General features: G+C 37.0%; 1 protein-coding gene across 1 annotated transcript in view; it reads right to left on the bottom strand.

Annotated features, from left to right (window-relative positions):
- The window catches only part of SUPT16H (SPT16 homolog, facilitates chromatin remodeling subunit), a 39957-nt gene that overhangs the window by 1626 nt on the left and 20895 nt on the right, over positions 1–17436 (bottom strand). Inside the window, exons 8-25 of the mRNA XM_081142489.1 lie at positions 16117–16207; positions 13262–13335; positions 13011–13123; positions 11807–11872; positions 11597–11692; positions 11397–11512; positions 11155–11308; positions 10583–10710; positions 9947–10082; positions 9717–9843; positions 9343–9461; positions 8701–8826; positions 8260–8372; positions 7864–7939; positions 7283–7452; positions 1894–2023; positions 1140–1269; positions 933–1010 (exon numbers count right to left, since the gene is read on the bottom strand). Coding sequence (XP_080998615.1) covers positions 933–1010; positions 1140–1269; positions 1894–2023; positions 7283–7452; positions 7864–7939; positions 8260–8372; positions 8701–8826; positions 9343–9461; positions 9717–9843; positions 9947–10082; positions 10583–10710; positions 11155–11308; positions 11397–11512; positions 11597–11692; positions 11807–11872; positions 13011–13123; positions 13262–13335; positions 16117–16207 — 2043 coding nt within the window. The remainder of the gene's footprint in view (positions 1–932; positions 1011–1139; positions 1270–1893; positions 2024–7282; positions 7453–7863; positions 7940–8259; positions 8373–8700; positions 8827–9342; positions 9462–9716; positions 9844–9946; positions 10083–10582; positions 10711–11154; positions 11309–11396; positions 11513–11596; positions 11693–11806; positions 11873–13010; positions 13124–13261; positions 13336–16116; positions 16208–17436) is intronic.

The raw sequence follows: 17436 nt of genomic DNA, 5'->3' as shown, positions 1-17436 counted from the left end.
GAGAGGAAGGGAGAGGAAGAGACAGAGATAGAAACATCAATGATGAGAGAGTCATTGAATGGCTGCAGCCTGCAACCCGGGCATGTGCCCTGACCTGACTGGGAATCGAACCTCGATCTCCTAGATCCTAGGTCGATGCTCAACCACTGAGCAATGCCCGCTGGGCATGCCTTTTTTTTTTTTTAAAGTTTTATTTATTGATTTTAGAGAGAGGGAGAGGGAGAAAGGGAGGGAGGGAGGAAAGGAGGAAGAGAGAGAGAGAAAGAAACAAACATCAATTTCTTTTCCCACTTAGTGATGCATTCACTGGTTGCTTCTTGTATGTGCCCTGGCTGGGGATTAAACCTGCAACCTTGGTGTACTGGGAGGTGCTCTAACTATCTGAGCTCTACGGCCAGGGCATTTCCTTTTATCTTTAACTTATATTTGGCATTTAGTTTCAGAGTAATTAAACTGGAACTATAAAAAAATTCCTAACAGAGAAGAGCCTAGAAAGTAAGACTATTATAGGACTTAGATCTGGAAACTGAATGGCCTAATTCTGGAGCCTTATAAAACTATATGGCTATGGGCCCATTGGGGGCTTGAGCAGATGAAAAAAGCATCCAATTAGGCAGTCATGCCTCTTGGAGAATATAGACAAATTTCAGACCTCCTTTGCTCCACTGGTTAAGGACTAACATCTGTTAGAAATTTGTGCCTCAAAAAATAAAACAGCCCGGCCGGGGGTGGCTCAGTGGTTGAGCATTGACCTAGGATCCAGGCGATCGGGGTTCGATTCCCGGTTAGGGCACATGCCCGGGTTTCGGGCTCGATCAATAACTCTCTCATTGGTGTTTCTATCTCTCTCTTTCCCTCTCCCTTCCCCTCTCTGAAATCAATAAAGATATATTAAAAAAAATAATAAAAAAATAACACAAACAAAAATTTACCTTTTCGGGCTTCTTCCTCTAGTTCATCCCAATCCTTTCCACTCTCTTCTTCACTGCCCAATGATTCCTTGGAATAGTCTGAAAATTGATTAAAAATTAGTCATGAGACTGGAATGGAATGAGAGAATTCTTCCCTTTTACAAAAGTAGTTTCTAGAAATGACATTAGATTAGGAAGCCACAGAAACTTTTCCTTATAAAGGCTTACCTGATTCTTCAGCTTCTGATGAATAATCTTCATCACTGTCCTCCTCTTCTTCTTCATAGTCATCCTCTGAAGGATTAAAAGTCTCATCTTCGATTTCAGACTCTGAATCCCCTTCCTCAGCATCACTACCCTGGTGAATTAGAGAAAGAATAATAATATTTACTGTTTTATTAGATAGCCTAAATATCTAAATCATAATTCATATTTCTTAGAGTCACTTGGCCCACTGGTTAGAGCATTAGCCTGTCTACCAAAGGGTCGAAGGTTTGATCCCTGATCAAGGGCATGTTCCTGGATTGCAGGTTCAATCCCCGGTCCCAGTTGGGGCATGTGCAGGAGGCAACCAATGGATGACTCTCTCTCTCCCTCCATCTTAAAAATCAATGATCCTCAGGTGAGGATTAACAAAAAATATCCTCAGGTGATGATTAACAAAACAAAACAAAACAAAACAAAACAAAACAAAACAAAACAAAAAAAAACAAAACAAAACAAAAAAAAACAAAACAAAACAAGAGAATCATTGAAAGAACAGTTTTTGTAATTTCAAGGAAACCTTGTCAATGGCTACAAATGCCCAGTTAATTTATCATTTACCTATAAAACTACTTTGGAGAAACAATAATACTAAGGTGTGTCCAGAGTTTTTCCCTCTTGGTCTGGTCTCTTAGGCACTACTTAAATGGTATTCTCCTAATTGCCCAAATAATAACTGATAACTATAAAGCAGAAAAGAAACCCCACACTCACGCACCTCACCCTCAGGCTCCAGGAAAGACCAGCCACCTTGTTCGAAGAAGCCCTCAGGATCATCCACAATAGTCTTCATGATTTTAGTCCAGTTGAGGGACTGTACTCCTTCTGTATACTTTAGGTCACAGGAACTGAGAGAAATGACATCACAAATCAAAATCAATCCTCTATATTTTCTGAGAATGTCCAGTTGTCATACTGGTGATTAGAATCTCCAAAGAGCAGCTAACCTTTTCTTAAGTGTATGGGAATGGCCCTGGCTGGGTAGCTCAGTTGGTTAGAGCATCATTTTGATACGCCAAGGTTGTTGGTTCAATCCCCGGTCAGGGCACAAATATAAGAATTAACCAATGAATGCATAAATAAGTGGAACAACAAATCAATGTTTCTCTCTTTCCCTTCCTCTCCTAAAAACCTATAAATAAAAAATTAAATAAAAATGTATGGGAACAGGTATTCTTTGCACTGTGCCACAAGAACATGCCCAAATGGTTGATATTTGGTCTTCCTGAGCAGTAGCCCTCACATCAGAACAATCCAATTGAAGTAAGCTCTATCCCTCAACCAAACAAGTCTGAGTTCACCTTCTTCCTTTTTCCATTTTTTTCAGGAAGGAAAAACGTACCTAGAGCTTGGTAGGCTGTTGGAGTTGAGAGTAAGAGAGAGAGAGACAGAGAGAGGATAATTTGGGGAGGCTGACACAGCTAGAATTTGTGGGACAGAGTACTAAAAGATAGAGTGATAGGAAAAGCTCTGAAGATTTGCTGAAGGATCCCCTCAATTCTGTAGCTGAGAACTAATCTGCACAAGCACAAAAGGAAATTAATCAGACCGGGGCAAGGAAACACCAGAAAGTGGTAGGCCACACAATTCCCAGATCTCACAGAGAGGTGGAAATAATTCCTGCTCCAATCAGCTTCAGTGCAAAGACCTCAAAACACACAGGGAATCAGGTAGGGTCCTTAGAAAAGTGCTACCTCAGCAACGGGACTAATTAGCCCCAGACTCAAGGCAATTCTGATTCAGCACTCATGACACATGAGAACAAGTCTTAAAAAAATCAAACAGAATCCAAGTAACTTAACTGTACCTTAGAATAAAATCTGAAAAATTTAAAATAACAAAACTTAGCACCCCAAAATGTGGAGTCACAATGTCTGGCAACCAATCACAAATTACCAGGCATGCAAAGAAGCGGGAGAAAAATCAACCAATAGAAACACATACAGAAAATATAAAAATGATGGATGAAGCAGCAAATAAAGATGTTAAAAAGTAATTATAAATATGTTCCGTATGTTCAATAAATAAGAGAAGCACTTGAAGATGATGAGATGAATAAATAAAATTTGTGTACTCACTCTCAGGAAAAAAAGGAGGGGGGATGACAGAGGAAAGAACAAAAATACTTGAAGATTCCTGGCCAGAACATTTCCAAATATGATAAAAATGATAAAGCCCACAGATCTAAGAAGCTCAATACACATCGAGCAGAATAATAATAAAGAAAACCACACCAAAACACCTGGTCATCAAAGTGCTGAAAACCAATGACAAATAGAAAATCTTAAAGCAGCCTGCAAAAAAAAGACAGAGGAACAATGACAGCAGATATCAACAAAAACCCTGAAAGCTGAAAGACAAGAAGCAACATCTTAAATATTCAAAGAAAAGACCATCAACTTAGAATTCTATATCCAGCAAAAACACCTTCTGAATGAAAGTGAAATACTTTCAAGAAATATGCTGAGGCAATTTACATAGAAAACCTGTAGCTCAAATGCTAAAGGTCTGAGGTGAAGGAAAATTACAGCAGAAGGCTATAGATAGAAGATTGGAACTATACAAATGGCAAGAGCACTAGGAATGGTAAATATGAGTCATACAAAAGACTTTCCCCCTCATTTTGTAAATTAAAAGGTGACTTTTAGCCCGGCCAGGCGTGGCTCAGCGGTTGATTGTCGACCTGGGATCCAGGTGATCAGGGTTCCATTCCCGGTCAGGGCACATGCCCGGGTTGCGGGCTTGATCAATGACTCTCTCATCATTGATGTTTCTATCTCTCTCTCTCTCCCTCCCCTTTTCTTTCTCTAAAATCAATAAAGATATATTTAACAATAAAAAAAAAGGTGACTTTTAAAGCTAAAATAATGACAACAAATTGTGGAATTCATAGCATATTAGAAGTATTATGTATGACAATAGCAGAAAGGATAGAAGAGAAATAATTACATTAAGTACAAACGATGTGTTTTCAATAATCAAAAGAAAAGGTATACATTCTCATAATGGATTTAAAAACATGAGATCCAAATGTATGCTATCTACAAGTAAGCCACTTTAATATAAAGTAATTTAAGTTAAAAGTAAATGGAAAGAAAAAAAGACAGACCATGCTAACCAAAGCTAGAAGTCTATAGTAATATAACATCAAGTAGATTTCAAAAAGAGGAATACTAGGACTGAGGGACATTTCATAATGATGAAAAAAAACCCCCAAAAAACCCCCAATAAAATTGATAATCCTCTAGCCAGACTGACCAACAAAAAGAGAAAACAAATTATCAATATTAAGAATGAAAGGGGACATCATTATAGATCTTACAGATACTAAAGTTGGTAAATTAGATAAAACACACCAGTTTGTTGAAAGACACAAGTTAATTCTAAAATTTATATCGAATAGCTAAATTAATAATAGCCAATTCTGAAAAGGAACAAAATTGGAGGACTACACTTGATTTTAAGATTTACTATAAAGCTACAATAAATAAGACAATATGGTATCAATATAAGGACACACATATACTGGTGGAACAGAATACAATTTAGAAATAGACTCTCTCCTACAAGGCCAATTTTTTTTTTTTGTAAAAGATGCTAAGGTAATTCAATGGGTAAGGGATAACCTTTTCAACAATTCATACTAGAATTGTGTGTGTGTGTGTGTGTGTGTGTGTGTGTGTGTGTATATACATACATATATATATATATATATATATATATATATATATATATATATATATATATATATATATCTCTCTCCAAAGTATGAACCTTGACCCTTATACCACAGTAAAAATTAACTCAAAATGGATCACAGACCTGAATGTAAGGCCTAAACCTATAAAACTCTAGGAGAGAGAAATATTTTTATGGCCTTGGGTTAGGAAAAATTCATTTGATAAAAAATGAGTACAATTACAAAAGAAGTTGACCAAACATTTCGTGAAAATTTTACACTTCTGGTTTGTAAAAGACACTTAAGAAAATGAAGAGGCGCCTGGCCGGGCGTGGCTCAGCGGTTGGGCGTCGACCTGGGATCCAGGAGATCGGGGTTCAGTTCCGGGTAGGGACACATGCCCGGGTTGAGGGCTAGGCAGCCGATCAGTGACTCTCTCATCATTGATGTTTCTATCTCTCTCTCCCCTTTCTTTCCTCTCTGAAATCAATAAAGATATGTTAAAAAAAGGAAAAAATAAAAATAAAATGAAGAGGCAAAAAAACTATCACTGGAGGAAAAAATATAGAAAACCTGTATTTGATGAAGGACTTGTATCCAGCCTAAAGAATTCTTCAACTCAGTAACAGATTTTCAACATGGGCAAAATATATGAATATACTCCATTAAAGGTAAAGAATGACACCTAAGCATAAAGGTGCTCAACATCATTAGTCATCATGGAAATGCAAATAGAAACAACAATGAGACAGCACTACACACCCACTATAATGGCTAATATTAAGAGGACTGACAACAGCCCGGCTGGGCACGGCTCAGCAGTTGAGCATTGACCTAGGACCCAGGAGATTGCGGTTTGATTCCTGGTCAGGGCACATGTCAGGGTTGTAGGCTCGGTCCCCAGTCGGAGGCGTGCAGGAGGCAGCCGATCAATGACTCTCTCATCATTGATGTTTCTACCTCTCTCCCCCTCTTCCTTCCTTTCTCTGAAATCAATAAAGATATATTTTTTTAAAAAAAAAAGGAAAGAAAAAAGACTGACAAGTACTGGTGAAGATGTGGAGCAACTACAGTTCTCACACACTGCAGGTTTCCCAGCACTCTGGAAAAGATTTTATAGTTTCTTATAAAACTAAATATAAATTTAACCATATGACCAGCAACTCCAATTTTAGGTAATTTACCCAAGAGAAATGAAAACATATGTCCATATAAAGATCTGTATATAATGTCTATAGCAGCTATTCATAATAGTCCTCAAATGGAAACAACCCAAATGTCTATTAACTGGTAAATGGGTTAAGTATGGAATATCGACAGTGGAATACTCCTTAGTAATAAAAAGGAATGAAGTATTGATGCACAACTTGGATAAATTTCAAAAGCATTATGCTAAGTGAAGGATGCAAGATACAGAAGATTACAATCCTGTATATTTCCATTTATACAGAATTCTAGATTCTGGAATCTTCTAGACTCTCCTGAAAAGTATATAGTGACAAAAACCAGGCATGGGGTTAAGGGGATTGATTAAGGGGTATGAGCACTTTTAGGAGTGAAGGAAATGTTCTATAGCCTGATTATGATAGTAGATATAGGACTGTATATGTTAGAACTCATCAAATCATACACTTTTAATTGGTATTATTACATGAAACTGGTACCTCAATAAAGCTGATTTGAAAAAGTCATATGCATTTACACATATTTGTGATCCTTTATCACCTACCTGCACATGTTTCTTAGAAAAATCCTTATGGAAATCATAAATGTCTATTTTTCTAGTTTATTTCTAAGCTCTCAACATATTTCTTAAGAGGAGACTACATTTAAAGCATCTCCCTTTCCCATACAATGAAGAGGGAAGGTAGGGAACAGAGCAAACTATTCTCATGGCTACCCAAGCCTGAAACTTTACCTCTTTATTGGGGTTCTAGCACTTTCATGAGAAATACTTTTAGCTGAAGTGTGAGCATATGGTGTCAGTGGGTAAAGTAAAATAAAATAAAATAAAATAAAATAAAATAAAATAAAATAAAATAAAATAAAATAAAATAAAATAAAATAAAATAAAATAAAATAAAATAAAATAAAATAAAATAAAATAAAATAAAATAAAATAAAATAAAATAAAATAAATACTCCCCACTTTTTGCAAACATTACTATAAATGTGTATAGCTCTTTTCAAACATATATCAAATAGAGTCAGAAAAGATCTGACTTTGATTTTCCTTGTGTAAGTATCCATAAATTATTGTTGGGTATTCAGAAAAAAAGTGAATAGCTCTAACAGATGCCACATTTTCAAGTCCCAGTTTCTAACTCAACTCAAAGACAGTCTCAGATTTTTATGTACAACATACCACTTATATTTTATAATACTGGGTTCATGGGGTAAATGAGAGATCACCGGCAGATTTACTTACTTCAACCATTCCTTGATGGGGTCGAGAGAGGCTACCGGAATGGCGTTGATCATCGTCACCTTCTTGCTGTAGTCCTTGTAGACAATTACCATATCGAAGTTCTTCAAGTGAAACTGAACCCGCTCGAAGTGAATCAGCTCCACTTCATCCAATGTCACCACAAAAGGTGGCTGTCAAGGAATAACTGGATCATCATCATATAAATACTTTGCCCAAGTCCTAGCATTTTTCAAATACCTTCAGAATCTAAATCATTACATATAGGATAACTAAACTGCTTTTTGGGGTTTCGTTTTGTTTTTTGAAAGACTAACAGCAGTACAACATATTAAGGAGCCCCAATAAAAGAATCTGCAAGATCAAAATCTTCTCAAGAATAAATTTAAGCAAACTACGTGAAGAAACTATCAAAATAAGTATTTAAAGAAGCTTCTAAAGAATCATTTGTTCTATAAGTTTTATGTCTAAGATAAGTATCAAAAGTGAAAATCGTAAGAAAAAACAAGGATCTAGTCCTCAAAACACCTATCTTCCTTTTTCTCTGACAATGTTCTTACTAAAAGGGGGTAAGAAACACTCACCCATTCTGTAGCATTTACCAGCGCACTACTAGTGGGCTGAAGGAGGCAGGTACTCCTATAGGGAGCTCCATTAAATCTGAAAGTGAGTAAGAAAAGGAACTCACATAAGACTAAATTCATTGCAAGAGAAACTGCTGCTGCCACAATAAACTTCTTTCCTTTTCCTATTCCTAAAAATCCAGTATACTCAATACAGACTCATTTATAGAGAAAGCCTCTCAGTCTTAAACACTCATACCAGCTCTTAAAGTTTTAAGAGGAAATGGGTATCTCATAGGCTATCAATTACATAAAAAAGAACATGGTATGTTAAATTATTATTAAAGGAAGAATAACCAATTTTGGTAAAAGGTAGACCAGTGAAACTTCAGGCCAAAAAAAAATGAGATATGTTACCCCAAGTCCCTAAAAGGCACTTCAAATTCCAGTTCCTCCTTAGTTAGAGCCTCTACTTTCTCAATGAAATTTTTAAAGGCAGTTTTCAGTTTGTGCCTCATTTCTCGTTCCATCTGTAAGAGAAAAAAATACTAGTTAACTACAGCTATCACTTTACTTGTTAATAGTATATCCCTTCAAAAAATTTGAAGTGCTTCTGCAGTCATAACTATGACACTAATGGGTAGACCTAATTAAAGGCCATCATACCATTAATTGGAGAGCTGATCCTGCAACCTAAGTGTAATCCATAAGCCACTGTACCACCCCAGCTCAGCAGATACCTGAGTTATTCTGCAGATAGATTCAGGGGTTGTTTAGAAAATATAACAATTACTGAGCTCAGATTTGGACAGCATACTACCTCACTACCCTGCAAATAAAATTCTAAATTTCACAGACCTGCTCAGCGTAGAGGTCATCTCGGTCATGCATATGCTGATGTTTTCCCAAGTCTGTGGTGATCTCTCCTACTTCTGTGTAAAACTGTACATCTGTGTGCCGCTTCTTCCCAAACATGATGGCATTCTGAGGGCATAAAGTAGAAAGAACAAGAAGTCAGAAGACAGCCTACACAACAGACAAGGAGGCAAGATAACAAACAAAATGAGAAAATATAAAAATATCATTACTGGAAATGACAGCATTTATGTAAAAATAGTTAAAGTATTCCTGAGAATTAATGACCACAAATTAATGACATTTGGGAATGTGAAAGAGTATAAATTTTAAAAAGTACTCCTACTTATTAGAATGGACTTTAGAGATTATGTTGGTAATAAACTGTGTCTAAAGCAAAGACTTTCTATTTCAGAAAGAGGAATTTGGAGACCTTATGTTTTGGTGGTCATTATATATCGCCAAAGAAACAAATATGCTTAGCATCTTCTAGATGTTAGGTACCGCGGACTTTATAAATATTATTTTATTCAATTTGCTTCAAGACCTTATGTGATCGGTGACATTTTTCATCACTGTTTTAAAGGACAGGCTGACAGTATGATCTTGCCAAAGATCACATAGCTAGTGAGTAGAAAGGTATACCTTGAGGTGAAAGTGCAAGACAATAATCATTTCTCCGTCACAGGGCTGGAACAATGCATGCTTGATGTTATTGTACAGAATATCCACTTTGTCTCCCCGAACAGATGTGAAGCGGAAACCTGGGGGGAGGAGTGGAGGAAGCAGCTAAGTACCAAGCAGCACTATAAGGTTGGCCAAGAGGCACTGCATCTTTGACTGATTTGAACAGGGTCAGAGGAAATGCCAACAACTGTACAGAGCTTTCCTTTCATTCTGTCCATACAGCAACATAAGTAGATTCCTCCCAGCATTTCCTTGTCATACTGTATCATCAGATCTGTCATTCTTACAATTGTGTCCCTGATGACAAAGCTCAGGCACGAGATGATCCATACCATTGACATGGGCTTCCAGTGAACCTTGCATCCTCTTTTGGGCAATGTTTGGACGAATGTATAGATCTTTTAGTTTGGGGTTACTCCGGTTTAGATTGATCACCAGGGAGTCTTGTTTCACAATGCCCTAAGAGGAATGAAAATTAATATGAATCTTCATATATCTTTACACATCCCCAAAACCCACGTGTCGTTTTGCAGAAAGGTGCTTTGTCTGTGTTCAGGCTCACCTCCTTCTCTTTCTCTTCTGCTTCCCGGGTCTTATAACGCTTCTGTACTTCTTTTATAATTCGGAAAGCATTCTGAAGGTTCAAGGCCGGTACTGTCTGTTCTCCAGGTGCCTTCATATTTGAAGCTCGGTAGGTACTGTAGAAAGGGGGAAGCGTTTATATATGAATTTCTTCAGGCTAGGTAACCTGTACTCATTACTATATTTTATAACTGGCTTAATATTTTAAGAAGAAAACAGTACCACTGAATGGAGAAACAATATCTGGAAAGCTAAACAAACAAAAAAGCCCTCTCCCTTTCTTCCCTCTTAAACAGAGAATGTTATGAATGGCTGGCTAATCCATTAAATGGGGGCAATCATACTTATTTTTCAAATCTGGCATAACCTCCCAAATTATCCCATTCCACACCACGAAGGAATAGATTCCAACGTGGCACATATTTCCTTGAAATTCTATTGTAAAATATGTGTAGTAAGTATAAAGTATTTTCATGAGGATTCTAAATTATGTTTCATCCTCAAAATAGTGCAAAGCCTTCAAGGTGATCCTAAACAAGTGCCACCAACGGGGGCTTTGCCATCCACGAGATGAGGGAGGAGAGGACAGAGAATGGCTGTTTTCCTGGGGACTCACATTTCCTTGACAAAAGTGGCTTCTGGGTTAGGAAAAATGTTGCCCTCATTCCTGCCCAGAGCACTGCCCGGACAATAAAAGTTAATTCGCAAGTAAGTATAATCTCCTTCCACCGACATACTTATATTCTGTTTGAAAAAAAGAAAAAGCATTAAAATAAACAAATAAACAGGATTCTTTCCTACAGTTATAGAGATGCTCATATTAAGTTAGGAGTTACAAGCTGACTGCTAAACCTAGCCCGTAAACCTTAATTTAAATCTAATAAACTACATATTTAGCATATCTTTTTGTATGACCGAATACCCTTCCAAAAGAATCACGAATTCTCCAAGTACCTTATTCCATGTGTACAACCACAGGTTAAAAAAATGCTAGAAAACTAAAAGTTCAAGGAAAAAGGAAAATTATGTTTCTAGACTACATCATTAACCTTTCTATAAAGTGAAAACTGAAAAGGAAGGAAAGTGATAGCAGAAGATGAGAGAGATGATTTAGACAGAATAATCTATGGTAAACCCAATTACTATTTTAAGAAATCGTTTGTAGGGAACCTAATTCAATGTTAGTACCTTGATCGTGGCAATGTGAAAAGGTGTTGCTATGCCAAACACAGGCATTATTACAGTCTCATATTTCTTATCAATATAGATCTTCATTTCCCGAATATGTGGTTCCTTAGGCATCAAAGATGGGTTTTTATAGGACACATTAGATTTGCGAGCTCTGGAGTGGGGATAAAAAATTTTATGAGAAATTTCTGCAAATCACATATATCCCTGAGACAATTTCACTGCTCAATGCAAACTCTTACTTCTGAATCTGCTGTTCTCCTTTCTGTTCAGTCAATCGCCTCTTTGCTTCCTCATTGAGTTGAGCTGCCAGTTCTTTTTGATGTGCTCTTCGTTTCTCTTCTGCAGTCATCTCATTCTAGAGAAGAAAAAAGCCCAAGCTATCAGGACACATGAACCATGACCAATTTGAGATCAATGTAGTTTAAAACAGTAAACTCACTCGTGTTCTTTCTGTAAGTAGTGCTGCCCGTGAACCTCTTCCCAACAGGTCCTCAGCCTCATCTTTCTCCTCTTCCTCTTCTTCATCATCCTCATTCTATGGGGAAAAAGTCATAACCAGAAATTTGGGTTTTAATTTTTTAGACAGTATTTTTAATCTTCTTTACTGTGCTCAAATTTCCTCATACCACGCATATTATCCTCTTCCTACCTTTAGAAAAATCCCCACATTCTTTACTTTCTTCTTCACAGAAGTAAGAACAGTGGCTGGGCCATCCTAGAATAAACGGGAAAAGTCAGGCATCTGTAAGAACATTTAAATGAAACACTTTCACCTTCTAACCTAGTGTGTACCTGGGCCATGCTTTGAACCTCTGGACACTAGTGTTTGATAATGAATATAGTTCTTAGGTCCCCACCTCTCAGTAGGAACTATAATTTGGGAGGCAACATTGGGATAATGGTTAAGAATACAGGCACAACCCCCCCCCCCCGCCCCCCCTGTGTAACCTTCTTCAGGGCCTGCAGCCTATGGGCAGAGGCTGGGCAATAGTTCAAGGCCACAGTTTGCTCTGGCATGGGGCACTATGATACCCCAGGGGGATGGGCCTGCCATAAATCCAAACCCATGTACACAGGCTTGATTTGAAACCTGGCTCAAACACTGAGTAGTTGTGTAACATTTGGCAAGTTACTCAAGCTTCTCTGTGCCTCAGTTTCTTTTTCTCTATATGAGGATACGAGTTAATTTATTAAGAGGATAAGGATTGATTTATTAATCAATAAATTAATGCATAAACGTGCTTAGCTTATAAAAACAACACTGAAATATCTGCCATCATTGTCATCATCACCACCACCACCACCACCAAGAATCAGTTCCTGCTAAGTGAAAACAACCAGTCACAGAAGACCACAAATGTACAGAACAGGCAAATCCTTCAAGAGCGCACACAGTTTAGTCACTGTTTAGGCCTAGGGGACTTGAGGGAAAATGGGGAATGACTGCTCATGGGTACTAGGTTTCTTCCTGAGGTAATGAAAATGTTCTAAAATTAGATTGTGGTGATGATTGAACAACTGTGAATATACTAAATATCACTAAACTGTATACTTTAAGTGGGTGAATTATACAGTATGTAAACTGAAGCTCAATGAAGCGGTTATTAAAAAAAAATATCAGTTTCATTATTAGAATCAGCTCCTGATATTATCAAGGTTCAAGCCACAATGTGACAACAGTTTGTTTTAAATCATTCCCTGTACTTGGATTACAATCTCTATTCCTAGCTGTATTAGGTCAGGCTGTTACCTGAATTTCTCTACTTAGCTAGCATTTAACAAAGACTTTTAAGAAGTACAAAATGCCCCTCAAAGTCACTTTATGAGCACTCAAAAGTTTAAGAAATACACACCTCATCCACAAGAACTGTGTCACCAATGAATAGGGCATACGTTTTCTCTTCTGGTTTCTTTCCTTCCTTGTTAGTCAGGTCTGAGAATCCCAAATTGATGCTGAAAACCATCCCTAAAATAGCCAAACAGGAATCAGACTATGACAGTGAAAGGATGGAGAAATGTAGATTTTTATATAAAAAAGAGGAAGATACAGCTAAAGAAAATTATACAAAACAGTATTTTCCTATTGCGTGCATATAAAACTCACCTTTCTTCAGTTTGTACTGATTTTTACTATTAATTACTAAAGAGCCTTCACGGAATTCAATTCCCATTCCAAACCTAAAAAAGAAATGAAGAGAAACTTTAGCAACAGGCTAAGAGATCTCATACATGGGTGAAGTACAATATATTCTTTTTTTTTTTAGAGTTTAAAATGAAAGAGTATCAGTGAATCAGTAGGACAAAGAGAAGGCTACTCCACAGGCAGAGCAGCCTTTTTCTTCTTCTTTCCCTTAATAAGTTTATTTCAGCCAAACTAACAACACATTCCGGGGAGCAAGATCTCAAATGCTCCCATAATATATTCTATTTTAATTTTCAAGATAAGGCAAAGCAAACGTGTTGAGTAATTTACTGCTGCTGATCTGTCAGTTAAGGAAGAGGATTAGAGAATAGTCTTTGCACTTTTAAAAAATTTTTATTGACTGATTTTTTTTCTTTTTAAGAGAGAAAGAGAGAGGGAGAGGTAGAGAGAGATAGGAACATCAGAGAAACATTGATCAGCTGCCTCCTGCATGCCCTCTATTGGGGACTGAGTCCAGGCATGTGCCCTGACTAGGAATCGAACTGGCGACCTCTTGGTGCATGGGTTGATGCTCAACCACTGAGCTACACTAGCTTGGCTAGTCTTTGCACTTTTAATAAGTTGAAAATAATATCCTAATTAAGTACCTCATGTAACATTATATGAAGAGTTCTTGCCCGGCTGGGCGTGGTTCTGTGGTTGAGCATCAACCTAGGATCCAGGCAATCAGGGTTTGATTCCTGGTCAGGGCACATGCCCGGGTTGCGGGTTTGATCAATGACTCTCTCATAACTGATGTTTCTATCTCTCTCTCTCTCTCTCCTTTCCTCTCTCTGAAATCAATAAAGATATATTTCCAAAAAAAATTAACTTTAAGATTTAAAAAAAAAAAGTTCTTTATTTTAGCTCATTCACCTACATTTAAATTTTAATCTCTACTATGAAATCAAGTTAAGAGTTTTCCTATAAGCTTAGCTTTTCCTATTAAGGGGCAGAGATTATTATGACAGTAATAGTTGGACTAAGAGAGGCAATTTTTAGTGAAATGTTGACTCATACTAGTTACACTAGACTTTTTAAGTCACTTGGGCCAAGACTTGCTATTAGATCAATATATTTCTTCTTGTCCATTAAGGAAGCCCAGAAAGTAACTATATACCCCAAACTAATTTCTATCTAAGGAGACTGCCTAGAACTCGTTTACTTGTTTCCCAAAATGTCTTTGATTCTATAAGGTGTTATCAGTTACTTCTAGGTATTCAATGGTCAAATACATTTGTGAAACACTGGAATAAATAAAAATTTAAATATGTTTTTCTAAAACAATAGGACATTTCAGAGTATTTAACTTTTGTGGGTTTTTTTTTTACCCAAAATTATTTTATTTCTTTAATTACAGTTTACATTCAATATTATTTTGTATTAGTTTCAAGTGTATAGCATAGTGGCTAGACAATCATATACTTCACAGAGTGTTCCCCCTGATATTTCCAGTTCCCACCTGGCACTGTATGTAGTTATTACAATATTACTGACTGTATTTCCTATGCTGTACTTTCCCATGATTATTTTGTAACTACCATTCTGTACTTCTCAATCCCTTCACCTCCCTCCCCTCTGGCAACCATCAGTCTGTTCTCTGTATCTATGAGTCTCTTTCTGCTTTGTTTGTTCATTTATATTACTCTTTAGATTCCATACGAAAGTGAAATCACATGGTATTTATCTTTCTCTGACCAACTTATTTCTCTGAGCAAAAACACTCTAGGTTAATCCACGCTATCGCAAATGGTAGGATTTCATTCTTTTTTTTAATAAACATTTTCTTTTTTTTTTTTAATCCTTATTTGAGGATATGTTTTTATTAATTTTAGAGAGAAAGGAAGGGAGAGGGAGAAACATCAACTGGTTGCCTCCACTTTGCACCCCTAGACTGGGGATTGAAACTGAAACCTAGGTATGTGCCCTACTGGGAACTGAACCCACGACTTTTCGGTATATGGGATGATGCTCCAACCAACTGAGCCACACCAGCCAGGGCAAGCTTTTGTTCTTTTATACGGATGAGTAATATTCCATTGTATATACGTACCACAGTTCTTTGTGTGTTTTATTTAAAAAATATATTTTTATTGATTTCAGAGAGAGGAAGGGAGAGGGAAAGCTAGAAACACCAGTGATGAGAGTCATTGATGGGCTGCTTCCCACACATCCCGTTAGGGATTGAACCCACAACCTGGGCATGTGCCCTGACCAGGAATAGAACCTTGATCTCCTGGATCGTAGGTGGATGCTCAACTGCTAAGCCATGCCGGCTAGGCTGTGCCAGTTTTTTTTACCCACTTGTCTATTGATGGGCACTTGGGCTGTTTCCATAGCTTGGCTATTATAAATAATGCTGTGATGAACACAGGGGTATAAATATTCTTTCAAATTAGTGTTTTGGGTTTCTTCAAATAAAGAAGTGGAATTGCTGGTCATGAGGCTCACATCCTCACATTACAGTATTTAATTTTCAAATGTGAGCTAAGGTGCTCTAAGAGAGGAAATATAGTAGGTAATGTTTCCTAACATTTGTAATTTAAACCTGAAACACCTATTGACTTCTACTATATCAGTCTAGAAAAATCTCCCCACCATTTGTCAGAGCAGAACTTATATTTTTGTCATATTCTCTGATAACACTATGTATCTGGCACATAGTTAAGTTTAATAGTCCACAAATGTTGGTTGAATCAATCTAAGAATACTTTACCTGACCACAGCCTGTCATAAAAATTGACTCAGAGTGACAACATCCATCCATAGCATCTTACCCTAGGTTTTTGGTAATTTTGTTCAGCAGTTCTGGCTTCTGCTTTTTAACCACATCCATGACAGCATTATAAACATCACATATCTTCACACCTAATGACAAGACAGAAAGAGAACATTAAGTGTCTTCCAGAAAATAAAAGAAGAAAACCACATTTTAAAATAAACTCTTTCACCCAGCCAGAGTGGCTCAGGTGGGATGAGCATTAACCTGTGCACCAAAAGGTTGCTGGTTCGATTCCCAGTTGGGGTGTGAGAAGGGCAACTGATTGATGTTTCTCTCCCTTCCCCCATAAGCATGTCCAAAGGTGAGGATTAAAAAAATAAAACTAAAAAAATAAAATCAACCCCCCCCCCACCTATTATGTCTCCTAAAGCGGTGTTTCTCAAAGTGTGAAATAAGGAATATAGCTCCTTTCAGGAACAGGAGGACTTAGAAATTTATATTTTTTAAAACAATTCATCCTGTCATTTTTAATTACACTACTTGAGAATCAATGACCTGGGAGACTGTGGACCACCAGGTGGTCTCAGTGAAATAACTTTTTAAGTACAGATAAATGGTAACACATTAGTTACAATACATTTTGAAAAACAGGACTACAGAAGGAATGAATTACTGTTAGAATGACTCTGGCCTTAATTTTTCAGAATTTAGGATATAAATAGATATTTCAAGCCAGAGTAGTCCAGATATGATAGCCTCTGAGCAATCTTTATCCTCATTAAACCACCTATGATGATTTCCAAAAGGATTTCTCAAAATTAACTTGAGATATCATGAAGAAATGGTGACTGGAAGGTCTGGGCAACATGGGTGGGCTTACCAAGTGGTTTAAAGGTGGTAAATATAAAGTTCCATTTAGTCATTTGGAAGTGTACTGTCTCAAGGTAAAAGAGGTGGTTCCTTGCTTAGCAGGTTGCTATTAGTTCTGCTCTTACACTAAGATTATTCCTATCTATTCAATGTAGAATTAACATTACACATTCTGTTGGTAGAGATACTAGTCCTCAGAACTAAGGTTCTTCTGAATTCATACACTAAAAGGATCATATACCATGATCAAATGGGATTTATACAAGGAATTCAGGGATGATTCAACAAGCATAAATCAATCAATGTGATATACCACATGAACAATATGAAGGACAAAAATCATATAATCAGCTCAATAGATGCAGAAAGAGCATTTGACAAAATATCCATTTACAAAAAACTCAAAAAAGTCCGTATAGAAGGAATGTACCTCAATATAATAAAGGCCATACATGACAAGCACACACCTAACATCATACTTAATGGTGAAAAGCTGAAAGTTTTT

The sequence above is a fragment of the Miniopterus schreibersii genome (genome assembly GCF_964146895.1).
Source record: "Miniopterus schreibersii genome assembly, chromosome: 1".
Classification (NCBI taxonomy): Eukaryota; Metazoa; Chordata; class Mammalia; order Chiroptera; family Miniopteridae; genus Miniopterus; species Miniopterus schreibersii.
The sequence above is the reverse complement of the archived record's forward strand: the minus strand, read 5'-3'. Positions and strand labels throughout refer to the sequence as shown.